The sequence below is a fragment of the Heloderma suspectum genome, chromosome 6 (genome assembly GCF_057233095.1).
Source record: "Heloderma suspectum isolate Gila_16-S chromosome 6, 16-S_ref, whole genome shotgun sequence".
Lineage (NCBI taxonomy): Eukaryota > Metazoa > Chordata > Lepidosauria > Squamata > Helodermatidae > Heloderma > Heloderma suspectum.
In genome coordinates, this window is record NC_139463.1 from 24,307,756 (window position 1) to 24,334,636 (window position 26,881).

Sequence of the window (26,881 nt, forward strand, 5' to 3'; positions counted from 1 at the left end):
CAGCTGAGCTGTGGGGTGGACTCAGGAGGCCCTGAGAATATAAGCCTGCATTTTCTGTCTGGACGATGTTGAAAAGAACTGTCTCTTAGCTCCTTCTGTCCTGAACTTAAGTCATGTTTGGACCTCTGTGGTACTGACCTTGGACTTCTGCCTGAGGCTGCCTCTGTATTCTGATTATACTTGCCTGCTATCCTGTGTGCTTGAGCTTGGCTACATCCCTGACTTATCTCTGGAAAATTCTTGTTTGCTGTTAAAAACTCTGCTTCACTCTTGGCCTGCTTAATTGACTTCCCCATTGCAATTAAGGGCACAATCCTATGCAGATATGCAGCTGCCTCTGAACTCGGAGGTGACCGCCTATCCAATGCAGGGCAGGAGAAGCATGGAGGGGATCATTCCCTCCATGCTTCTCCTGCCCTGCATTTGCGTCTGGACAGCCAATTTCAGCTGTCTAGCTGTGGGAGGTCGGAGTGAGGGAGGAGGCTGCCAGACGACACATAGGATGTGTCGTATCAACATTTCCGCCCTCCTCGCCCTGGAACGCCCCCCAGAACACCCCATTTTGGCCTCTTTGTGCTCTTTGAGCACGGGGCTGTTCCACGCTGCCTGAGAGGCAGCGCAGAAGGGGGGAAGGTTGGTTCTCCAGGAACTGACCACGGAGCTCAGGTTTTGAGGTTGGTTCCCGGAAAACCAGATATCCTATAGCCGTCTAGCCACTGACTAGTGGCCATAGGATTGCTCCCTAACAGTGTGTGTGTTTGCATACCAAGGAGATGAACAGGACAGTTGGCCTTAGGCCTGGGTTCAATTTCCCACTCAGCAATGAATTTCACTGGATGACCATGGGACAGGTGCTTTCTTTCAGCCAAATGTGCTTTCCAAGTTTGTTGTGAGGATAAAATTGGGGATGGGATGTGGACCACCCCAAGCTCTTTGGAGGAAGGAGGAGATAAAAATATAATTTTAAGAAGTCCATCAGAATCATCTTCTACAGTGTTGCTTTATTGGTCTTTCATCTACAAAAGCTGGATGAAATCTGGAAAAGCTCTTTGCACAGCAAAGCACTAATGATTAGGAACTGCAACCATCTTCTCCACTCAAGGAACCTCTGCTACTGATGTTCTAAGAAAGCATTTATCATCCAAGTTCCTTTATGGTGACATCCAATAAGGACTTGTGGTGAAACAGGACATGCAAGTGACTGTATATCCAGATATTGTGCCATGGGAGAACTTGTGCATGACTCATGCAGGGAGATGCACAAGCTGTTCCCACATTGGAGGCACATACCTGTAAGACAGTGGAATTAGGGTTGCCATGTCTTTTTTCTGACAGACTCCTCATCTCTAACATCTGCTTCACAGACAGGTACAACATGGTCCTCTCCTTGCTGGGAACCACTGTACCTACTGAATTTGGCCAGTGCAGATGGGTGAGAATTTTATTTCGGTAGATTTTTTAAAATCAGAATTTACTAAAATTCGTAAAGGTCTTCATATATGGGATGGAAAGAACTTGAGATTTTTTAAACAAATGAACATGGGAGAAAGCAAACTGGACAGATTTGTCCATAACCTACAGACAGGGCATTATGAACTGAGTGGATTAATTTTTTACCTTTCACGTTCCGCCTCCTCACTGAGCTCCAGGTACTCAGCCACTTCCTCCGGGGTTAGAACTGTCTCCTGGTCATCATTGAGAGATGCAGAGAGCGAGGCTGCAGAAAAGCGGCTGTAAGGAAGTGTGGGGAAGGTCTGACTTTCTTCCAGGGACTCACTGGCTGGCTGCAGGGAGTCCACGTCCTGCTGCCGCCTGGGCACGAAGTCCACAGGAGGATCCAGGTAGCACGTGCAGGTACACCTGTGAAGCACAGAAACAATCGCAAGCATACCATGAGTGGCTCTGGCAAAGGATTGCTTCATTTCATTCTTTTTTAAGCATAGCCAAGTAGCTACTGAAAATATGAGAAAGCAGCATCCTGGGCTTCATTCCCAATGTGCCTCTGATGCCAGTTTTGATTAGAGGAGTGCAAATTTAGTTTTGGATCTGGTTTGATACCCAACTAATGACCAGACCTGCTTAGATGCAGCAAGAATCTTGCTGATTCTTGCTACATCATGTGCCTTCATCATGCGCCTTCTCCAGACTATACCCTGGGGAAGCAGCTGCTATGTCTCTATGTCTCTACCATTAGACAGAGTGAGGCAACTGTGGTGAGCCAGTGTAGTATAGTGGTTAGAGTACTTGACTGGGACTTGAGGGATTCAGGTTCCCATCCCCATGTGACTATGAAGCTTGCTGGATGACTTTGGGCCAGTCACTGACCCTCAGCCAACCGACCTCACAGGGTTGTTGTGAGGATAAATTGGAGAGGAGGAGCATGTAAGCTGCCTTGAGTTCCTTGGAGGAAGGAAGACAGGATATAAATGTAATAAATAAAATAAAATAAATTGCTTCATGAGGCAGATGATGGAAGGCAGCGGTGGCGGCGGCAGCAGCAGCAGCAGCAAAGCCCCTCTGTTTCGTGTGAGCCAATCAGCGGTTCCTCCCTGTCGGAGGAAAGAGCTGTGATGGGCAGTATCCGACTTTAGTCCCACATAGAGTAGACCCATTGAAATGAATGGGACTTAAGTTAGTTATGGCTGTCTTAAGTCTCATTCATTTCAATGGGTCTACTCTGTAGGATTAACGTCGGATGCCACGCTGTGTATGTGTGGTGCACAGCTTGCCTTGGGCCCCCTAAACTGGCCTGCTGCCTCAGGTGCAGATGGAGGATGCTATCCCATCACCTGTGTTGAAGTAAAATTGAGCTGCCAGTCCAGTCGGCTTTTGTATGTGGAATAGGGAGGTGGTGCCATTTCATCCTTGGCCTCAGGCAGCAAAATGTCTTGGACCGGACCTGCCTCTGGGTCTTCCAAACCTTACATGCCCATTTATGGGCCACAGTGGCCTCTCCCTTCCTGCAGAGTGCTTCTCGCTTGTCTGCCAGCAGGAGGCGTGCCAGGCAGGGCAACTCATCCAAGGCAACTGCAGAGTAGTTGAACCTCCAGCCCAAAGCCAAAGTATGGTGGCCCATCTGGGGTCTCAGTCTGGCCCTCTGAGGTTGTTGCCCCTGCCCAGTAGAGGCTGGTTGCTCCGATGCCAGTGTGGTAGTGAATCTGCTTCAGGTTTCGGTCAGAACACTGAAGGAGCTATCCAAGCTGCTCCACATCTTTAGAGTTCTGATTAGGTCTGACTGAAACCTGAAGCAGATTCACCACTCCACTGACATCAGAGCCACCAGCCGCCACTACCCTTTCCCATGGACCCACCCCCTTTCCCCCAACAGCCAATCGTTTTGTGGTTTCCCAGCATTTGCACTGGGGTTCCCCCCCCCCCGCTTTCTAAAGGTGGAAATGCCTCTCCCAAGGCTTAGTTACTGACAGTAAGCACTTTAAGCTAAAACACACTGGCATGTTTGTCCCCGCCCCTTTTGCCTTTGGTCCCACCCACCAATGGAATGTGGCCCCCGAGAACTTCTCTGACATTGAATCCAGCCGTTGCCCTGAAAGAGCTTCAACCCCACTGGTTTATGGGCTGCACCGATGGCCACCTGCAAAGTCTGCAGAAGACATGCCGACATCTCCTTCTTCCCAGCCTGCCACAGCAATCTCAGTGGCTGCCTACAAGCACCCGACAGCAAAGCCAGCCCCGGGGTGCGGAGCTCTCCCCCTCGCTGGCACAGCTCCAGTTTTCTAAGTGACTCTCCGGGTCGTGCATCCATCTCTCACACCTCTGCCAGGATGTTTGAGTGATTTCCATAAATGAACTGAGCCCATTTCCGTGCAGGGAGCTCTTCCATCACTCACAAAACAATTCCTCAGCCCTTCCTTTCCCCCCACCTCTCTTCCCCCACACACACCGCCATCCCACTTGGCTAGTGACAGAGCCTGTGCCATGCATATAAATGGCTGGTGTCTGCCACCTGCCACCTGCATTTGGGATCCACTTTCTCCTACCCTGACAACGTGTGAGACAGGAGGAGAAAGCGAAAGGGGTGGAGGAGGAGGGGATCGCTACAGGGGCAAAGATGCTCACTGGTTAAGGAGTGAACTTGGAGAAGGTTGCAGGCCTTTAGAAGAGACCGGGGGGGGGGGGAGAAGATAAGACGGAGCAAAGCCACAGAGGCGGGCATCCTAGAATAGCACACATGTTTCACTGGTAAAATGTCCCTTGCATCTCCACTTGGGGGATCTTAATGTTACAGCTTGTGGCTATTCATTCCCTATTGCTGGGCAGATGACTAGTTAATAGATCAAAGTGGCACACTATTTGCCCTCCTCCCACCCAATGGGATCTCCAGAGACAGCAGAGATGATCCAGGGCAGCACAGTGGAAACGGATGCAGTGTCAGAAGCCGCTGTGAGCATCCTGGAGCTGTTGCCAGCGGCTGCACGAGCCTTTCTTTTTTGAAATGATAATAGCAATAGCACACCACTGAGTGGGCATCCTGCAAGGTGAAGTGACTGCTGAGGCTCCAGCCCACCGCCAGTGTGCCTCCAGGCTCCATGTGTGGGGGGGGGGGCCAGGCACATTCTGGGGAAATAAAGAGGGGGGGCTCAGCAGCATCCCTGGCAAGTGCTTCATGGCCTGGTGTGCCCACTCAACTAAATGTGGGCGGGGGGTGAAGAAGGAAAACAGGGTCCCTTTTACTGCTTCCCAGCACCACCTTGTAAGTTGCAGGGGAAAGGAGAGTGGAGTGTCCAGGGTAACAGGGGAATGGGAGGGGGTTAGGGGAAAGCAGCAGGGGAGCAGGGCTCTGGGAGAGGGAGTCAGGGAGGAAGTGGCAGGGGACTGGGAGAAAGCGCCGGAACACCCGGAGGGGAGAAAACAAAACAGAGCAGCACCTGGGGGTGAATATTAAGAGAGAGCTGGGGGTCTGTCTGTGTATGTTTGAATGAGATTCCCATCAGTAGCACAGGCAGTCTCTAGGGCCACCTCACCCAGAATGCCTTGCCATGAGGAAGGACCTCTCGCAGTGAGGCATTTGGGCCAGGCGGGCACTCTGGAGAGCTGTGCTGGCTGCTTTTTCTTGCTGCAGCAGGGAAGCAGCTGGCAGGGCTTCCCAGAGAGCCAGCCCACCCCATACCTGGCTCTGAAGGGTTCTCAGAGGTGAGCATCAGGTGGGTGGTGCTCCGGAGAGCAATGCCAGGTGGTCTGCTGCAGCATGTGCTGCAGCAGGAGTCCACCTGGTGTGACTCTCCAGAGCAATGGGCAGGCCAGTGCCTAGCTCTGAGGACCCCTCAGAGCTAGGCATCAGCCTGCCACTCTGGAGATCCAAAGTGGTGGGCTTCACAGCTCTTCCGGCAGCGACAGCAGGGGAGGGCCATGTGGCCGTGGCTCCTGAGGATTGGCCAGGAGGAGGACGTGCCAGAGCACTGCCACCACATGGCCACTGCTGCTGGCACCTTCAGGGGGTCATTCGGCTCCACCCAGAATTTGGCATCCAAGGCAGCTGCCTAGTTCATCTCCCGTAGAAACATCTCTGCACCTATGCTTCCGAATATTAGCACCTTTAGGGATCACAACGTAGGAAGCTGCCTTCTACCAAGCCAGACCACTAGTCCACATCTTTCAGTGCTGTCTATGCTGCCTGGAGGTGGTTGTTCAAGGTCTTAGGCAGAGATCTTACCCCAGTCCTAGCTGGAGATGCTGAAGATCGAACCTAGGAACGTTTGCATGCAAAACAACTGCTCTAACCCTGAGATGCAGCCCTTCCCTAAAAAGGGGAAGTGTACCACATGACATGGCCTAGCTAGCCATGCCAGGTGTCCTTTTACAGAGGACAGCCCTCTATTTGAAGGGCTGCCAGAGGGCTATCTTCTATTTTGAAGGCATCATCTATTTGAAGGACTGTTCAGTCCAACTCCGGTTTAAAGATAAAGAAGGGAGAGCTGGGCCTTGAAGTTGCCCATCAACAGAGCTTGGAAGGCACACTGAAGAAGGCACACGGGTCACCTGGTCACAGCCTTTCCCACTATGGTGAGATGTACTGTATTTCTATTTAAATTATAATAATTATTTCTAAATTTGCACCTATACATATAAATTAGCATATACACATTTTATGCAAATTGGTGTCCTCTGCTTGGGTGAAGCATGTCCTCTTTCTTGGCAATTCATGAGTGGCCCCATAGGAGAGGATGGCTTCAATCCAGTGACCTTGGAATTATAGGCTCCCCCCGCTCCCCCCATGCCCCTACGCTGCCATTGTGGCCTTCCCTTTGCGAGAAGGCTACGCATCTCTCCAACTTGAGCATGCGGCAGACACCATCTGTGGCATGAGACAGCACACAGTAAATGCACCGCAGCCTGTTCTCTCGAGCAAACCCTGCCCTGATCTCCTCTGCAACAAAATGTATTTTCAATCGAGCAGCCAATTATTGTGTAATTGCCCATAAATTTAGAATGACACTGAAATTATTTCATGCACAGATCCAAGGACAACGTTTTCTCTTCATAAATGTGGGATTCAGGGGGCAGCAAAAAGGATGGAGTCAGCTGATATTTCACTAATGGATTGATTTACTTTCCTGGAATGATAATTGTCCATTTACTTAAATAGCTGGGCACTTGTACAAAGGCCTGGCCTATTAAGTGAAAAACGCTCCCTCCTAGCAAGGTACAGATTCTCAGCTTGATTTGTAGCTTTTTAAGTGCAAAGTAGGTAGAAGGCATGGTCGGCATTCATTTCCCATCTACGCGCCAACCCCTCCTGCCTGCCCCATCAGAGATGATCCATCATAACAGTGCCTGAGGATAATATGCAAAGTGTGTAGGTTCCCCATTTCAGTGCCAGAGGGGGGCAGTGGGCAATTTATTCTAAGCACCTGGCATGATGGGAAGATGAGTCAGCATGGAGGGAAATTGATGCAGCAGTAGCGTATCCCCCCATCAAAAGGTGTGCGAATACAGGAAGGAACTCTAGAGTGTGGCAGCACTCCGCCACTGCAGCTGGCTGCAAGTCACAACCTTGTGAGCTCAGATAAGGTCTGAGCACCATCAAAACATTAATTCAGGGTGCAGAATCTCAGGCCGATTTCCGTTTTGGAGAAGCTTTCAGGGGCTGCATCCCAGTGGTGGGTGGAGCTGAAGGCAAAGGGGGCATGGCAAAAATGCCAGCATATTTTAGGTTAATGCCCTTACTGCTAGCAACTCGACCTTTGGAGAGGCATTTTAGAATGGGCAAGGGGGCTACGCAAACTCTTGGAAACCACCCAACGATTGTAGTCAGCAGAAAGGGGTAGGGGCAGGGAAAGGGGCGTGTCCTCCTGGGGAACCCCAGGGGCTGGATTGGGACCCCTAGGCTTGAAGTTCTGCACCCCTGGCATAAAGGCAACAGACCTCCCAAACTGTTGCCCCCTGCAACTGGTATTCAGAGGTATAGTCATGAGGAGGGAAGAGAAGCCAGGTCAGGTGAACATTCCTTAGCCACTGGAACGAGTGCTGTAGCTCAGCTTTGCCCTACAGGTGTGCTGGGCTAGAATTCCCAGCATCCCCAGCCAGCATGTCCAGTGGCCCAGTGATGGGAGTTGTAGTCCCACACATCTGGAAGGCACCAGCTTGGGGTAAACAGCTGTAGCCTTTGAGATCTCATCTGTCACCACTCACACACTTTTGCAGCCCGGATGTTTGTTTGCAATTTTCAAAACTGACTTTGGAATGCCTGCAGGCTGAATTCAGCACTTGGGTAGGACAGCTACAGGATCATGGAACACGCATGGCAATTTTATAATAATGGAATACATCTTCCCTGTCTTCGTGAGGTCCCCCAGACTAAACTTTATGGGAGACCTTGAACTTGAGGAGGTCTGCATCTTGGTTACCTTGGCCAGTAGTCATTGAACACTTGTGGCTGTTTTATTCAAATGATTCAGTGAGCACATGTTTACTGTCACTAACTAGGCTAAGCTTTAGCAAAGGCATTTCAGCCTTATAGAATGGGAGAAAAACAGCACAAAGGTCAGGAAACCACAAAACAATTGCAGTTGGGGGAAAGGGGCTGAGGCCAGAGAAAGGGGCACGGTTGTCTGGGGCATCCCAGAGGGCTGGATTGGGACCCCAGGCAGGCCAGATTTGGACCCCGGGCCTGAGGTTCAGCAGCCCTGCTGTACTGGGCTTGAAAAGCTGCACGTACTTAAATTCTCCTTCACAACTATTGGGGATATGGCAGGGAGCAGGGCTGGGAATTCAAGGTGAACAGGTTTGCCGTTCCTGAACTAGAACATGGTGAGCACGAACATGTGCCTGTGTTTGTGTGGGGGCCTGGGGGGCGAACATTTGCTGGAAGTACAAAAATTGATCTGTTCTCTTCTGTAAGCATCCTTAGATCCTCCAGGGCATATATACAAGACAGAAAGAGGATTGTGAAAAGAGGCATTCAAACCATGATAAACTATAACGGCATTTCAGAGTTGTTCTTACTCTTGCTGGGTGCTGTCATCTTGGGGGGGCTGAAAACCCGGAGGGACAGGAGGAGGAGGAGGCAACAAACCAGCCACATTCTGTGAAGGACTCCACTGTGACTGTGAGAACTTTGGGGAGCTGTAGGTTTTCAGCACCTTTTTCATCTCCCCTGGGAAGGAACAAAGGAAAAAATAAACCATTAGCCATGTCTGACTTGTCTGCAACCTCCAGTTATCAGAGCCACCCAAACAAGGGGCAACCAACACATCTCTACCCTCCCCAGCAGCTAAATTCTCCCCCAACCCATCCATTCACTTATTCAGCAACCTCAGTCATATCATTAGAGTCTACTAGGGGCAAAACTACCAAGTTTGAGAGAGGGGCCATAGCTCAGTGGTAGAGCACATGCTTTGCATGCAGAAGGCCTCAGTTTCAATCCCCAGCACCTCCAGTTAAATGGATCAGGGAGCAGATGATGGAAAAGGCCTCTGCCCTAAGACCCTGAAGAGCTGCTGCCAGCAGAGATGTCGAAGGAATCTGCAAGGGAACCAGATGAGTTTGGATTTTCATGAATATGATCCGTGGATTCCACAGTGGACTGGCTTTTCCCCTGTCGGGTGGATTCTGTGGACTTGCAGAGAAGTTTTCTAACTTTCCTGAATTTTGCGCAAATTTCATTGTAGAAAAATATGCATTTAAAAAAAAAGATGGGACAAAATGCGCAGTTCCCCCATAGGCTAAAGTGTGAAAATGCACATTTGGGGCGGATTTGCTCGTTTTCGCATGTACAAATGTATACAAATGCACAATTGCACAAAATCAGAAACAAACAAAAAATCAGATTCTGTGGATGGGTAGATGATGGAATGAAAAGTGCCTGAAAATCCATGAAACACAGACGGAACAGATTTTATACTATCTGTACATCCTTAGCTGCTGAATAATGGCAGACAATACTGGGCCCAAAGGTCTGAGACCATATTGCATATTTTGTATGAAAGTGCACTGGAGGCTTACAGTATCTTTGTAATATTTGCTTTCTTTGGAAGTATGGGAGAGCAATGGTGGAGGCTAATGGGCAGAACAATAAGGCAGAAGATCTTCCTGAGATCAACTTAAGAATCTCCCCCTGCCCCCAGCTTGCACTCCTAGTCAGTGGCAGCACTTCAGAATTTTAGGCTCCAGACATAATGGTCCTATGGTGGTGGGACTCTTGAAATGTAATGTCTTTTTCCTCCCTTACTTCAGAACATGGTGAGGTAGCCCTGCTGTGTTTGGGGGCCCTCTTGCTGAGAGGCCCCAACTTCCTGCCCCAACATTATACCACTACAATGAACATCATCACAGGGGGGAGACCAACCTGGTCCTACACATCAGCCAGAGAGGAGGAGCTGCAGGGAGCTCACTCCACCCTTCCCTGCTAGAAAGAACACACAGCTCCAACTGACAGTTCCTGGAGACTGCAGACTCTGGCCTCATCCATCGGCTAGAACACTGAGGGCCACTGGGGGGCTGCACCTCCTGTCTCCCAGGATGAACATCATCATAGGGGGCAGACCAACTTGGTCCTTTATATTGGTCATTGGTGTATCTGCTTTCCTTCCCCTCCTTCCACCCAATCCCTTTTCCTTTTGTGTCGTGTCTTTTAGATTGTAAGCCTGAAGGCAGGGACTGTCTTAATATTCCCCTTTGTAAGCCACTCTGAGAGCCTTTTTTGGCTGAAGGGTGGGGCAAAAACACCATAAATAAATAAATAAATAAATAAATAAATAAATAAATAAATAAATAAATAAATCGGTTTGATCTGGCACAGCCATAGTTTCCCCATGGTGGGACCAGCAATGGTGAAGACCAAGCAATGAATTAGCAAAGGACAAGAACAAATTTCTCCACTGCCAAGGACTTATTAGTGTGCCTTAAACAAGCCTCTCTCTCTCTCTGTCTCTCTCTCTGTCTCACACACACACACACACACACACACACAGAGCAGTCTGCAATAGGGGATAAAAGTACTACCTGCCTTACAGGGCTGTTGTTGTGAGGACCGAAGTGCCATGCAAATACAATGTGTCATTATAGAGGAAGAGTTATTTTCTACCATACTCCCAATCTTGAGTCCTCTGTGTAATCATGGAGAACAGCATAGATCTACTAGTTCCAGCTAATTCCAGCTAGAAATTCTATCTCAGTTTCTGTGCCCATTCCAGCTGCAGCCATGTTTCTCTTGCTGTGTCTCTGTCCCCTCCCATCTTCTAGAAGGATATCATTTTCTCCAAACTCTGATGAGAATCTCAATCAAAACCACAGAAAGAGCCCTGACTATCAGAGGACCATCTCTTAATAATTAGTTCCAATTGGTGAATCATCAACCAACCACCTCAGACTATTAACCAGTAATCCACCCAGCATAGGAATGGTCAGCCAGCAGCTTAACAATGCTAACATTTAGATATTTGAAATATTAAAGATGTTTAGAAGGAAAGGTCACTGCAGCTCATAAGGCATGTCCCCCCCTCCAAAAAGGATTGAATGTATGGGGCAGCTTTCCCCAACCTGTTGCCCTCCAGAAGTTTTTGGACCAACTCCCATAAGTCCCAAACAGTATGGCCAATGATCAAGAGTTCTGAGCGTTCTAGTCCAAAACATCTGGAGGGCACCAGGCTGGGGAAGGCTGGTGTAGGGAAATAGCAAAAAGAAGGAAAATGCAAACAATGGTTCCCTTGCTAATACTGGACTACTAAAGGAGGCGAGTACCCAAATCTAGGGCACTCTTTGATGGATGAGTGTGAGCTCACTGGAGATACAGAACAGAACATGAGTGGCACTGTGGCTAAGCATCTCATGAGCAAGTAGGATCGATGCCAACAATGACTGTACACTAGAACTAGTTGTACAGTCTCTGTCCCATCAGTGTGAGACATACACTACGATGGGGCATGGGAAAGGGCTTTTTCTGCTGTGGCACCCCAGTTGTGGGAGACCTGCTGTGGCACTCCTTGGAGGCCTGATCGGTGCAGACACTGGTTTCATTTTGGCACCAAGTTAAAACACGGCTTTTTATCAAAGCCTTTGAGAGCTAAATGTGTTCCTTAAAGTAGCACACTGTTTTAACTGTTTTTATTGTTTTAGATTTTAAATTGGTACTTGCTTGCACAATGGTTTAATACGTTTTTAGCTGTTTAAATTGTTTATTGTTTTATACTGTCTAAACTGATTATATTTGTACACCTCCCTGAGATCCTAATAATATAGGGGTGGGATATAAATGTTTTAAATAAACTAAAAAAAAAAGTTCATGAATGACAGATTAGAAACCCCTAGACTAAGCTGTAGAGTCCTGTTTTGCAGGAGGGCATGGTTGCCAATACATGATAAATGGTTCCCCATCACTCTGCATTGCTCTTTGGGGGGATGGTGTAGGGGATGAGAAGGAGGGGGAGCCATGTGGCCAGGCCAAGAGTAGGGTGCAACATGGGTCATGCATGTGTTTTGAGTCCAATGCTTGGCATTGCGGTTGTGCAGAACAGCACAAGATTAGATCGCTGGAAAACATATTTTTACAACATAATGAACGTGAGATTGTTTTCCTTCTGATCGTGAAGCCTTTCAAAATATTGTAACAAGTGCATCCAATCAATATTAGCATCACACTGGTTTTAAACATGAAATGAAGGGTTCTCATGGTTCTAATTAGATGTGCTGATGAAATTGGAGGGGGGTGGGGAAACATGATTTTGGCAAGTTGTGGACTCCACCTCTATGGATGTGGGGGTGACTGCTTGGGGAGACTTACCAAGGCTATTGCTAACCTGTAGAGTATAAGACCCATTGTACCCCATGGCTCTTGGTTCAGAAAAGCTGTCTGATCCAACCATTGGGTGCGCCCATGTGCTGTAAGTTACCCAATAAAATACTCCGTGTAAGTAAACCTTTGAGTCTGATGTATCACTATCTTGGCACTTCTAACCTAAGAGTTCAGCACCCACAGCTGGGGCGACACACACACGTCTGCGTGTCTCAAGCCCAGTGGAGGCTGGTGGCTCCGATTGCAGAGGGGCTGTGATCTATTCTGGGTTTCAGTCAGAACCACCCAGAAATCTAAAGGAACTATACAAGGTGCTGAACCCTATCCCCCAAATAGGTTCAGCACCTTGGAAAGCTCCCCTGGAGTTCTGGCTGAAACCCAGAATAGATTCACAACCCCACTGAAATCAGCACCACCAGCTGCCACTGATCAAGCCTCCCAGCACTTGGGCCCTCGTCTGGTGTGTTGATGTGGGTTGACGACGTCGGCAGTTCCCATCAGCTTGTCAGACCTTGGCCTAGGCCTAGCAAGGTGTTCTCAGCAGGGCCAAATCCAGGTTGGGGGGGGGGCTTGGAGAAGATTATCTCAGCCACGCCCCCTCCCTGAGTGCACCACACACCTCCTCCCCTGCTCTTGCCCCTGTCCATTGGCTCGCCTGTCCCTCCCAACCCAGTTCTCACAACCTCCCAGAGAATGAGGACAAGGCAGGTGGAGATTACCGCTCCTTCTCCTTGCTCCTCTCACTGCTTGTTTGCTGGAAGAGGGCAGGTGAACAGGAAGCAATAGCAAGGAGGAGGAGCAGGGCTAGGAGGCTCCTGGGACTGTGGTAGTCAGCTCCCTACCAGAGCGTGGGCCTTGCAAGGTGTCCAGCAACACTGACCTCTAACACCAACCGTGGGTCTCTGTCTGGAAAGAATCCAGACCTGCTTGCAAACTGCTACCAACAGAGTAGGGCATATGTTGAGCTTGATTTTGCTCAGGTTCTCAAGTTTCCACTGCTGGGTTTCTGCCATCCTGGTTCTGCATTGGGACTGCAATTTTTTTCCTGGTCGGCACAGAAAATTGTGTATATTTTTGTATGTGCTTTCTCAGATGTACATACGTTTGTACTCAACTTTTTTGTTTTTGCAAACTGCATTGCAGACTTAGAAATGTATGGAATTCAAGGTCTAGATGCATTCTAGTTCATGTTTAAGTCCAGGAAGTACAATTTTGGTAAGTTTGCATTGAAAGGCGAACTGAACAAATTTCTCAACCACCCCTATAACAGAGTTTGCATGTCCTTAATTTGATCAGAAGTTTGCAAGTAGCACTGAAGTTAGGCCTCTAGGTTCCATGGTGCTCACATCCAATGTAAGCAGACCACGGTAGATCTCTCTCTCTCTCTCTCTCTCTCTCTCTCTCTCTGTGTGTGTGTGTGTGTGTGTGTGTGTGTGAAGCAAGTATGTCAGCATCATGGCATCACTGGCCTTCTTGTAGCAAACTGGGAATATTATCGTCCTTGAAAGTCTCATTAGGAAGCATCTCCCGACCCCTGCTTATGACAGCTAGATCCAATTCAGATTAGGGAAAACTTAATGTGTCCATCAGAGAAAGAGAGAAAAGGCCCAGATAACCATGAACTGCCTGACAGAATCTCTATGGGCAAATTGATCAGGCACTTAGTTTCCTGAGCTGCAGGGATGTGAAAAGGAGATTAGAGCAATAACGCTACCCAGCATCTATCACAAGTCACAACCAACAGGGCTGTTACCTCAAATTTAGCTGCTTTCTGAAGGTCACAGCACCAAAGAGGGTGTCCAGGTGGGCAATTGTTTGTGAGTTCTGCTAATGTCATTCATAGACACATGAGGAAGGGCAGAGGGTTACTCCATCCTACAACTTCTTATCTATCACTGATTGCTTGCAGTTTGCTCTACCGTCACCTGATTCCACCCCACCCCACCCCACCCCACTTTCAGTACTAATCCCCATCTCTCCTCTAAGAACTATCCTGTCAAGGATCACACCTGTGTCTTCTGTACAACATCTAGTGCATGGCTCATGCTAAAGAAATGTTAAATAGGAGAAGGAAGGGGAGAGGGAATAGGAACCTTCCTTTGCAAAAAAAGAAAAAAAAATCACCTCAGCTTGTGATGTAGGACACAATCACACATACATTTAAAATTGCTTTAATTATCACTCCCCCACTTCAGCTAATGCGTGTTGCCACCATTCACAAGCTTTGCTATTCCTGCTTTAAATGTCACATCTTTAAATTCTCCTACCCCAGAAGAAATTCTCCTACCCCAGAGGCTAACTCATAGTGCCCTGCAGCTAGATGCAAATCCCACAGGTATCCCTCAGGTAGGGATGTACAGATCCTTTAAAATCCATTCTGTCTGTGTTTTGCAGATTGTCAGGTGCCTTTCATTCCATCATTCCATTGGCAGAATTGGATTTTTCTCAATTTCCTGAATTTGTGCACATTTGCGATTGCAAAAATGCACAAATCCTCCCCCAAATCCCCACAAAATGCTTAAATCTCTCCCCCCACCCCAATTCATATTTTCATGCTACAGCCTATGGGGGATGTGTGCATTTACAGCTGGATTGTTTTTCTTTTTTTAAAAAAACATATTTTTCTATAATTAAATTTGCATAAAATTCCAGAGAGTAAAAGAAAAAAAAAACTGGTCTGCAAGTCCACAGAATCCATGCAACTCAGGAAAACCTGAGGAATCCACAGGTCAGATTCATAGAAATCCAAACTCATTTGATTTTGTTGCAGATTTCTCTGACATCCCTACCCTCAGGTCCATGTGATTACCATTTTCTTCCCTGTCCATTCATCTGCTCTCCAATGAAACTGACAAGGTCAGGAAAAAGCATTGTCACTTTCATGGGATAGCAAAGAAGCAGGATGATGAAGGAAATTTACATCAGTGAAACTGTCAAGCTTTCCCCACAACATTTCTCTTTATGTGACATAAGAAGCTGCTTTATGCCAAGTCAGACCTTTGGTCCATCTAGTTCAGCATTGTCCACACTGCCTGGCAGCAGCTGACAAGCATTTTGGGCAAGAGTCTTTCCCGGTCCTACCTGGAGTTGCCAGGGACTGAACCTGGGACTTCTGGATGCAAGACATGTGCTTTACCAATTACCACTGACCTACAGTCCTTTTGGCCCAAGTTAAAATGTGAAGAAAGCCATTCCCAAATCTATACAACTCTAAGGTGAAAGGGAGCAAAAAATGCATATCAGACAGATGACACCAAAATAAAATATAGGACGGTTGAAATTATATTGTAAACCCACCTTCCCTCATGGCCGTTAAGTTATTTAATTTTAAACACCTGACAGAAACACATTCAAAACCATCTTTCACACTTGCTCACCAAGCGTGGGAGATAAGCTCAAAAGTGCTTTAAGCAGCAGGTGTGAAAACTGTCTCTTACGTCAGCTGCTAGCAATCCGAGTGCTGACTTTTTCCATCACATTACATCTGGGTAGCAGTCTGTTCTGGAAAAAGTTATCCATGCCTTGGTTACGTCACAGTTAGATTATTGCAATGAGCTCTTCATGGCGCTACTCTTGAAGAGTGTCTGGAAGCTTCATTTGGTGCAAAATGCGGCACCTGGGCTGCTAACCCGTCCATGGTATCGTGATCACATCATCGCAGTGCTGAAGGCTCTGCACTGCTCACCAGTCGTTTTCTGGCCTTAACTCAAGGTGTTGGTTTTAACTTTTAAAGCTCTAAACTGCTTAGGGCCTGGATATTTTAGGGCCCTCCTGTCTTTGCATGAACCTGCTCAGTTTTTAAGGATGCAATCTTATGCATGTTTAGAGTCCTACATCTACCAGCATCCCCCAGCCTGCCATGCTGGAGTTGTAGGACTTTTTCCTCTCTAAACATGTCTAGAATTACACCCTAAGGACATCTAGGGGGGTCTTTTGGAGATATTCTCACTTGCAGAGGCCTGCTGGTCAGGCATGCAGGAAAGAATTTTCACCTGTGTGGCTCCCAAACTCTGGAACACTCCCCCTTTGGAGTGGCAACTGGGCCCCATATCACTTACATGACAGGTGCACCCCTTCAAACATGTTATATCACCAATGGTAGAAAATTACTTCCACTGACCTATTTCAGACTGTGCCTTTATATCAGGGATGGGGACAGGGTGGCCCTCAAAATGTGGTTGCACTGAAACTCCCATCAGCCCCAGGCAGCAGAGCCAAAAGTGATGGCTGATGGGGCTTGCAGTCCAACAACGTCTGGAGGGTCACATATTCTCCATCCCTGCCCTATATGAAAAACCAAAGCAAGCAATCTGCTGCCTACAACTTGAAGAGGAATAATCCAGGAGGAGCATTATTTAGCACATTATTATTATTATTATTATTATTATTATTATTATTATTATTTAGCACTTGATTCTGTTGCAGGTACTTTGGTTAGGGCTCCTGAGCCCTCTGGCAGCTCACAATAGTGAAGTATGAGAATTTGCTTGCAAATAATCAGAACCTGTCCACACCCCCAAACATGAACAGGAGCCCATTTTTCAAAAATGCTCACAGATTCTCAACCTTGTGTTTGCATCAAAAAAAGTATACTTTTCTTGTTTAATGTACACTTTGAAATGCACATCTAAAAGAACAAATACGCATTTTCATGCTTTAGTCAATGGGCTGAAAGTGTGCCCTTTTAAAAAATGCCTGCAGAAATGTGCACTTTCTTTTCTTTTTTTTAATTAATTAAATTTATTAATCACCCATCTGGCTGGTCATCCAGCCACTTTGGGGGATGTACAAAGCATATAATAAACAGTTTAAAACAATAAAATTCTACAATAAAAATGTTTTCTAAAATACCCTAACCCACCCCAAATGCCTGCCTGAACAATCAAGTTTTTAATGCACAACGGAAGCTCATTAAAGAGGGAGCATGGCAGAGTTCCCTAGGGAGAGAGTTCCACAGAGTGGGTACCACCACAGAAAAGGCCCTCTCCCGAGTCCCCACCAGTCTAGCTGTCCCGGCTGATGGGACAGAGAGAAGGCCATCCGAGGCTGATCTTGTTAAATGGCCTGTCTGGTGTTGCTGGAGGCGCTCCTTGAGATAGGCTGGGCCAGAACCATATAGGGTTTCAAAGGTCAAAACCAACACCTTGAATTCGGCCTGGAAAACAACTGGTAACCAGTGCAACTCCTTCAGCACTGGAGTGATGTGATCGCCGGCGGCTGCCTTTAATCAGGCGAGCTGCCATGTTCTATACCAGCTGCAGCTTCTGAACCGTCTTCAGGGGTAACCCCATGTACAGCGCATTACAGTAGTCTAAACGAGAGGAGACCAGGGCATGTACTACCGCTGGGAGCAGATGGTCAGGAAGGAAGGGGCACAGCCGCTGTATCAGATGGAGTTGATACAGCGCTGTCCGGCTCACAGCTGACACCTGAGCCTCCATGGACAGCTGGGAGTCCAAAATGACCCCCAGGCTGCGGACCTGGTTTTTCAAGGGTAGCCGTACCCCATTCAACACCAGGTCAACATCCCCCAGCCTCCTCTTGTCTCCCACCAAAAGTACCTCGGTCTTGTCAGGGTTCAGCTTCAGCTTATTCCTCCCCATCCAGCCACTCACCGTCTCCAGACATTTGGACAGGGATTCTACAGCCAACCTTGGTGAAGATTTGAACAAGAGGTAGTGCTGATGTCATCTGCATATTGATGACACCGCACCCCAAACCTCCTGATGATAGCCCCCAGTGGCTTCACATAGATGTTAAATAGCATTGGGGAGAGGATGGAAGTCTGTGGCACCCCACAAGTGAGTGGCCACGGGTCCGAAACCTCCTCCCCCAGTGCTACTCTCTGGTACCTGCCAGAGAGGAAGGCCCGGAACCACCACAATATGGTGTCTCCAATGCCCAACCCCTCCAGGTGGTCCAGGAGGATACCGTGATCAACGGTATCAAAAGCCACTGAGAGGTTGAGGAGAACAAGGAAGGAACATGCACCCCTATCCAGAGCCCTCCTCATATCATCCACCAAGGCGACCAAGGCCATTTCTGTCCCATGCCCAAGCCTGAAGCCTGACTGAAATGGTCTAGATAATCGGTTTTTTCCAAGTGTGCCTTCAACTGCATCGCCACCACCCACTCAATCACCTTGCCCAAAAATGGCAGATTTTCCTGTTGGAATGAAAAGAAAAGCAGACTCCAAATGAAAACAGGAGTGAGGCGAACCGAGCTTTGAAGTGGCATTTGGAGAGTCCTGGTGAGCTCAAAAACCCCTTGTTCTGCCATCCCTGGCTCACTCAGCTACAACAGCAACACATGCTCCCCACCCATCATAATCCATTTCGCAACAGAAACCATCTGATTCCTTGTTCCCAGAATGTCCAGTTTAGTCACATAGCCCCTTCCTCGCAGACGCTGCCTCATGAATAACTGAGAAGGATTTATGGACATGGGGCACCAGGGAGAGATGTGGCGGAGGCCGTGCACATGGTTTACAAGGAGAAACTCTGCTGCCGCGCAGCCTCATTAAGCATTAGAAAGGGCCTCAAAAGAAGCCTCTTCGTCTGAGAGCTGGCTGGAGGCTCATCTGGCAATGAGACTTCCTTAATAAAAGCAACAGCAACAAAGCACAGACCAACATCCAGAATATTTGCCACTGGAGCTGACTATATAAACACACCATTCAGATCCAGGCTAATAGCCTTGTCTCTAGCTCTGGGAGCCCCTGAAAGCCATGCTACCTAAGAGCAGGCCAGGCCTCCCCTAAGGAGTTGTGGGCATTTGCTAGGGACTGGACAAACTCATCCCTCACCCATTCTAGTCCTCCCTTTTATTTACTTAAAATATTCTTGCCAAAGGCATCTCATTCATTGACCTCATGGGAAACACGGTCCTGGGTTAGATAGGTCTTTTGTCTGATCCAGTAGGGCTCTTCTGATGTTCTTAAGTGAGTTAAGTTCATGTAGCATATAGTCGGGATGGATGGTTTTAGTTAAATCCATTCCATCTGTGTTTCAGGGATTGTCAGACATCAGCGTTCTGTCGTCCGCTGATGATGATGTTGATGATGATTAACATTTCTATACCGCCCAATAGCGGGAGCTGTCTGGGCAGTTTACAAAGATTAAAAACATTAAAAATACAATATACAGAGATTAAAAACCATTTACATAAAAACACATGAACAATGTAGACAAAAGAAACATATATCTAAAACAACTGCAAACAAACGATCTCAAACACAAACAACCATAACCATAAAACCTTCCAGGATCAATTAAGCACTCATCCTACACTGCCGAATGCCTGGGAGAGAAGAAAGGTCTTAACCTGGTGCTGAAAAGTTAACAGTGTTGGTGCCAGGCGGGCCTCGTCGGGGAGATCATTCCATAATTTCATTCCATTGACAGAATCAGAATTGGGGGGGGGGGTATGTATGAGAATTTCATTCCACCTACGCAAGAGCGCATTAGCATTAATACCCATTAACGCAAATGCACACCTCTCCTGAAGTGCATTGGTGCAAGTTCAAATTTGTGAAAATCCCACCCCACCCCCAGTAAAAAACAAACAAAACTGGTCCACTAGTCTGCAGAATTTGGGTAACTCTCAGTAAAGCTGGTCCACTGAGGTAACAATTGTGGATTTCTCTGACATCCCTAGATACAGCAGGGGTAGTAACCTGGTGCCCTCCAGATGTTTTTGGACCTCAACTCCCATCAGCCCCTGACAGCACGGCCAATAGTCAGGCTTGATGGGAGTTGTAGTTGCCGATCCCTAGTGTACAGAATACAAAGTCATTTTAAAATCAACCAGCAAAATGCAGAAGCAGCAACAGAGAAGCATCTGACATCTCAGTGACTGAAGGCATGTTGAAGGATAGGGAGGGGGCCATGTGACCTCCCTATGGGGGAGCAGTCCAATGCATTGGGGCTCTAAAAGAAAAATCATTGCAGCTGATCTAGCTTTTGTATAAGATCAGCTGCAACCTGAAGGACACCAGTTTGAGGAAGAATTACAGTCCCTGACCACAGGCATACCGTCTTAGAGTCGAACCAGGCATGATGCTAAACACATCCTTAGAAAGCACACAGACAGGGGTGCAGTGGTGGCTCTAGGTTTTGGGGACCTTTAGACAGGACACCATTAATGCCCCCCTTCCCGTACTGACTATACCTTTTCTCTACCATTGTCACCAGCTGCTGCTGTTCCTCATCCTCTTTCTCATCATTCTTCTTATCTGAAGCTTGTCTGACCTCGTTTGCCTTTCTGAACCATTCCTGAACAAAACTGTTCCTTTAGCTCAGGGGGCAGGGGATCCACCCCATGGGCTAAAGTATGACAATGCGGATTTGGGGGGGGGGATTTGCATAAATGTGTATTTGTGCAAGTGCACACTTGGATCAATGTGCATATGCACACATGCACATTTTCAGAAGTGCACATTGGCACACTTTCAAATGCGAACCCAAGTTTGGGAAATTGTGAAAAAAAATCCCTCGAACTGCATTCCTGCTCACTTTCAGTGTTGTGAACATGATTTGGGAAAAGGAACTAAATTAACAGCAGGCTTGCAGGGGTGCCTTTTCACTAAGACCACAATACACAGGGAGGACAGTTTTAGCCCTCCACTCTCCACCCGCAGCCCCGACAAAGATCACACACACGCTCTTACCCTTAAGAAAAAATGCTCCTAGTGGCACCACCAATATGTTTAATAGATTCAAATGAGACCTGTGTTCAAAATGGCAATGACATGCTGTGTGAAATTTGCCCCAGACTTCCAGTATGACAGATTATGAACATTGCATGACAAAGGATGTGTCATGTGTGGCTATTCTACATGCCAAAGCACAAACAGACCTAACGCTCTAAAAGAGCGCTGGGCACCAGAATGAAAAAGCATACGCGATCAGCTATCTTTGCGGAAAAGTTCTTAGCGGCTAGGTAGGTATCTGGACTTAACATGATTCTCTGCTGCCCTCTACTGTTCTGTCAAGACAGATGGAATGAGATCAGAAGTGAAGACGATAACAGGAATGTTAATAAGAAGCTAAGGTAGCTGTATTGGTCCCAGGGACCAAGCATAGTAGAGAAAGGTATCTTTTCCTGGGGCCCAAAACTCAGCAAGCTTTGTAGGACTCTTCTTCAGGCTGGATGTTATGCTAAACAAAAGTAGCAAAGCAGGGGGTCAGAACTGAAAAGCCCCCAGGTAGGCCATGGTGTAATAGAAAATGAAAAAATCAGAATTAAAATAGAACCTTTTCTAAACATGCATAGGATTGCACCCTTAGAGACGCAGAGAAAGCCCAGTGAGGACAAAGCATGCTTAGTGGGCAAAGAATGCACATTGACAGTTGGGGGGGGGGATGAAATTAAGTGGCTAGAAACCTGAGCAGGAGCACTCCATAGTGCAAGGTGTTGCCGCAGGCCCCATGTGTATTAACCAAGCTGTGTTGCTGGAAATGTGTGTTCCCATGTGGGATGGGGAGCAATTCACAAAACAAAAAAATGTAGACATGAGCATGGTAAGCAAACACATGTGCCTGAGGCTCATCTTGGTCTTCTAATTATATGGGCAAAATAGATATTATCCTGGCAAAGGCATGGGGACCCAACCGCACAATTGCTGAGATAACATGGAATGAGGGGGGGCACTTATAGGGAAGGGTTGATGGAAGGGAAGGGTGCTTAACTCCTCCTGTGTCCAATGCCATTTCACCCCCAGCTGTGCTCACTTCCTGTTTGAGAGCCCAACTTCCTGTCTTGGAACTCAGCGGGAGAAGAAAAAACACACACATTAAAAACTGCCTGGAGGATTTGCAGGGAGGAATCAGTGAGTGGAGGAAGAATTAAACACTCCCCTCCCATCTGCCAGTTCTCCCCTGCAAATCTTGGCAATCTGATCCTCCATTTTTTCTCCTCCCAACATCTAGTCTTTAAACCACTCAGCTTTAAATGAGATATCTGAGACACAACTGTGTGTGGGGGAACAACAGACCATACTTGTTGCTCATCTATTTCCATTACACCCCCTCCTGTGGTCTGTTCCATAGCAAGTGGTGTACATTTACCAAGCCAGACTCAGCCATTGTGGATAGCTTTGAGAAAACAGGTGCTATGAATTGAGATACAACTGCCTTTGTTCCACCATTCAGAAGTAATTGCATCATTAAAAAATGTGGCCTTTCAAAACCAAAACAGAATATTCCCATTTTACTAGGTTGTTGAAGTACAGTTTCTACAGATCACTTTCCCCATATTTCTACAGAAGTACAGTCTCTTAAGTAATAGGTGTGTGGGAGCAAATGTTTTACTCTAAAACCGTATCAGTTGGATCCAGATTAAGTAAAGCCCTCTTCACACTTTACTCCAGGGTTGGGCACCCTGCAGCCCTTGGACTAATTCTGCAAGCCCTGTACATACAATCAGTTCAGACAGTGCTGGTTTCAGATTTTTGTGGGCCCTTGGCAAGGTACCCCTAATGGGCCTCCCCTTGAGTGAGTCCCCCTTCTCACCACCATTGTCACCAGCTCCTCCTCTTCCTCATTGCTACCACTTGCTTGCTTGACAGCCAGGGTGGGGTGGGGTGGGGTGGGGGTGGCAGAAAGAGAAAAACTTTTGGCTCCAGCCCTGCAACAGATTAGCCACGAGGAAATGTGACCCTCAAAAAAACTTGCCCACCCCTGCTTTACTTGCATGAAGAGAGGCAACATGGATACAGTGGAGCCGAATGCTTAGAACCACCCCTGAGGTCACTCGGCTTCTTCTGGTCCCTCACCCTGGTTCCAAATCCTCCAGGGAGCTTACATGGATACAAAAGGCTCCCTGCTGCAGAGGTTCACCCTCACTGACCTATGGGGCAGGGCTAAATGCACAGCCCCACCATATCCATGTTGCCACTTTACACAAGTATCATATGAGTTGATCTTTAGGTTGAATTGAAATCAACGGGACAAGGTACTCATGGCTCAAGACCCATTTGATTGCAATGGGAACTAAGTTTAACCCACTTAGTCTGGAATCCCATCCTAGTATTTGACCCATTTCTGATGCCCTCATTTGCCCCTAGCTTGTGAAGAAGCAAGTCTTTCTCCTACCATGGATTCTCTGGTGCTTTCCAGAGCTGATAGCACTGGTCCGGCTGCCATGGTTGCTCCAGTCTGGTGAAAAGCTAGGTGGCGGCATGGGCGTGCTGTGTGTTTGCTGTAGCTCTGGAGAAGAAAAAAACATTACCATTGACACATGCAAGTCAGATCAGATCTGCCTGAATTCCTGTTATAACAATTCCATAGGAGGTACCATGATACATTATGGCATCCTTGATTGGCTGCTCCATCAGGAAGAAGTGCCACTTTGATATTTTGATCTCTTTCATGCAAATGGGCCTGTTGTGTTGCCCATCACCAATACTCTCCTTGGGTTTTTAATCATTTGTTAGCGTGCTTGTATTCTTACTGTGGCTAGTCAACCCAGGGCTAGCATCAAAGGTTGGCATAGCTGGGCACCTGCCATGGGACCACACCCCAGCACACACTCCAACCCACAGTTCTCTTAGTTCACCTTATGGGGCAGCTGTACACAGAGGGTTCCCAGTTCTAGCCCTGGGGGAGTCTGGCACTTTTAAATGAGTGGAGAATTGACTAGTGAAGACTAAATACATATGGCACACAGGAGTGGGGGAGAGCCTTGGCTGTAAACCTTGGCAGAAGAATAGTTTTTTGTTTTTTACTCTGGATGGGGGAGAAATCTTTTCAGCATCTAATTTCGCACTTTCGAACCAAGGCACAAAACAAAACTCAGGTACCCTTTGAAAATCACACTCCTCTGAATGTTGCAATGGAGTTCTTCCAACGAGAAAGCGTGTGTACACAAATGTGTAGAGGTGGGGAACATGAACACAAAATGAATATATTTGTGAAAATAATGTTCTAAAATGCATTCGATTAGCAACATTGCTTGCCAAGACTGTGTACATTAGGCAAAACTGCATACAAAAATGCACATGTTAGGAGAAATGCACACAAATGTGTGTATGAATTTTTTATAAAACTTTAAAAAAAAATTCTCAACATTTGGGATGAACCAATCTTAAGGTTGGAAAAATGAGAAACAGAAACCAAAGTTAAAAGATTTGCCCATCCCTAATTTGTACAGGATCGGCCTCGTTTTCATTGGTAAAATGTCAGAAAATATACTTTCCTGGAGGCCACCGGAGGGGGCATAGAGTCTCACAATAGGAGAGGCACAGAACCATCTTTGTACGCTCCTGGGGAAGCTGTTCATATTCCTAATGGCCTTTGGTGAACACTTAAACTTTTTCCGGGAACCAGAGACCTTTCCCCATAATTGGCTCCAGGGACATGAAGCCTGACTCAAATGCAAAAACGAGTGTTCAGGTCAAAGTTGTGGAGGACCTCTCAGATAGCGAGAGATGGAAGTGCCCTTCTGAGCTTCCAGCCCGTTTCCCAGCAACCAGCCCCACCATGTCCTTAGCTGGGATGGCACTTTCCTCTGCATCGCTCCTGGCAATTAGCAGCTTTGGCAAGCAAATTAGGTTTCCCATTAGATTCCACACAAGTCACGGCATTCAATTTGTACCTGAACTTTGGAGATAATTCAATTAAGGCCTCTTGGGAGGGGAGGGGGAGACACTCGCCAGGTGGAAGGGGCTGAGCAAGGACTGTTTCTCCTCCCTCACCCCCAGGGATCTGCTTGACATTTAGATTCAGGCTTCCCCATCCTACCATGTGAAGGCCAGGTTTGGGCATCCTGTGTGCTTTCATAAGAGAGAGACAAAACTCAACTTGCTTTAAAAGGTGTGCTGCCAGTTTTCAGGGTCCGCAGACCAAAGCTTAAAGAACGTGTATTGGTGGGGGAGGGGAGGGGAGGAGAGAGACAGCAATTTTATGTGGCAGCAAAAACAAAAACAATAAAGCTGTGATTTTAAGGCTGCAATCCTATACAATGAGAGAGGGCGGCTTCCCCCTCCCTTTGAAAACCACAATCTCGCAGAGGTACCATGTCACGGGTGGAGTACCATTGGGTGGAGGGGCCAGGGGCACTTTCTCCATGCCCACCCAAGGACATAACTATGCCACACTGATTATCTCTTCCATTTAAGAATCTCAAGAGAGAAAGAAAGAGAAATAATGTGGGGCGGTGATGACCATAAGATCACCACCACTCTCTCACACGACACACATGCTAGACTCACCTGAGGATGCGTACACTCACTACACTCATGAAGTACACTCAGATTATGGATAAATCCTAATGGGGTTCAGGGTTAATGAAAATAGGCCCTCAGTTCCAATGGACCCTCACTTAATGGGCCCTCACTTAATGGATGAACCTTAATGGGGGACGAGAACACTCGCTACACTCACACGGCACTCACACAGGAATGCCATTGAAAGTATGGACCCAGCCAGATCCGTGTTTTCAAAGTGTTCCTCTGTCCCCAGTGGGAAGGAAGGAGGTGCCCCCTCCTTACCTGGGCAGGAGAAACTCAGGCACAATCTGCCAGAGGCATCACGGGTTGCCCACCCCTGCAATGCAAACAAAAACCAGAAGGGAGGCACCCAGACTGAAGAAAATGCAAAAAGAGCATGCATTCCCAGAGGTGCCAAAGAGAAACTTCTTTACTTGAACCCACCATGTTTCAGAGACAAAAGCTCCTTCATTATGGACCTTTTGTCTCTGAAACATGTTGGGTTCAAACTAAAGAAGTATCCCTTTGGCACCTTTGAGAATATGCTCTCTTTTTGCATTTCATCCATTCCTGCCATTAAAATGTATATGGGAATAAGCTACAAGAAGAATAAAAAGAGTTCTGCTTCTGAGTAGACATGTATAGGGTTGCACTCTGAAGTCTGGCATGATTTTAAAAAATATGTTGGCTTGGCCTAACCATCCCAGTGAGGCTGCCAGTCAAGAATCCCCAGCCTCCCCGCTGGATTCGATTCGTTTGATGACCAATCTTTAAATGATGGCCTTAAGATAGGGGTGTTGAACCTCTTTCAACCCAAGGGCCAAATTCCGTTTTGGAGATCTTGGGGGCTGCATTCCAGTGGTGGGGGTGGGACCAGAGGCAAAAGGGGTGAGACCAGAATACCCAAAACACCAGCATATTTTAGCTTGAAGCTAAAGAGCCAATAGTGAGCTCAAGTCAAACAAAACCTCCACTACAAAAATAAAATAAAAAATCTGTTTGACTTTAGGGTGCCACAAGACTCCTTTTCATGTTCACTGTGATAGACTAACATGGTTCCCCCACTGGTTTGAAATCCGGGGCTATATATCTACTGCTAAAGATCTGGTTGGTTATTTAAAATCAGTACTTCAAACCTGGCCCTCCTTACCTGTCTGTACCCTTCCACCTTTTCAATGGCACTTGACCCATGCCATGGCTCCATCCTTGATAGTATTATAGTCTCCCACGCAGGCACTCTCTCCACAAGGGAACACTGTGTTCAACATCAAAGGCCCTCCTCCAGGTGCCTTCTCCGAGGGAGGCTCGGAAGGCAGCAGCAAGGGATAGGGCCTTCTCCATGGTGGCCCCCCAATTTTGGAATGATCACCTCAATGAGGCCCACCTAGCACCAACATTTTTACCTTTTCAGCACCAGGTTAAAA

General features: G+C 47.4%; 1 protein-coding gene across 1 annotated transcript in view; it reads right to left on the reverse strand.

Moving 5' to 3' along the window:
* The window catches only part of ROBO4 (roundabout guidance receptor 4), a 91,324-nt gene that overhangs the window by 23,675 nt on the left and 40,768 nt on the right, over window positions 1–26,881 (reverse strand). Inside the window, exons 15-17 of the mRNA XM_084808150.1 lie at window positions 23,344–23,457; window positions 8,464–8,614; window positions 1,618–1,860 (exon numbers count right to left, since the gene is read on the reverse strand). Of these exons, the coding sequence (XP_084664276.1) occupies window positions 1,618–1,860; window positions 8,464–8,614; window positions 23,344–23,457 (508 nt within the window). The remainder of the gene's footprint in view (window positions 1–1,617; window positions 1,861–8,463; window positions 8,615–23,343; window positions 23,458–26,881) is intronic.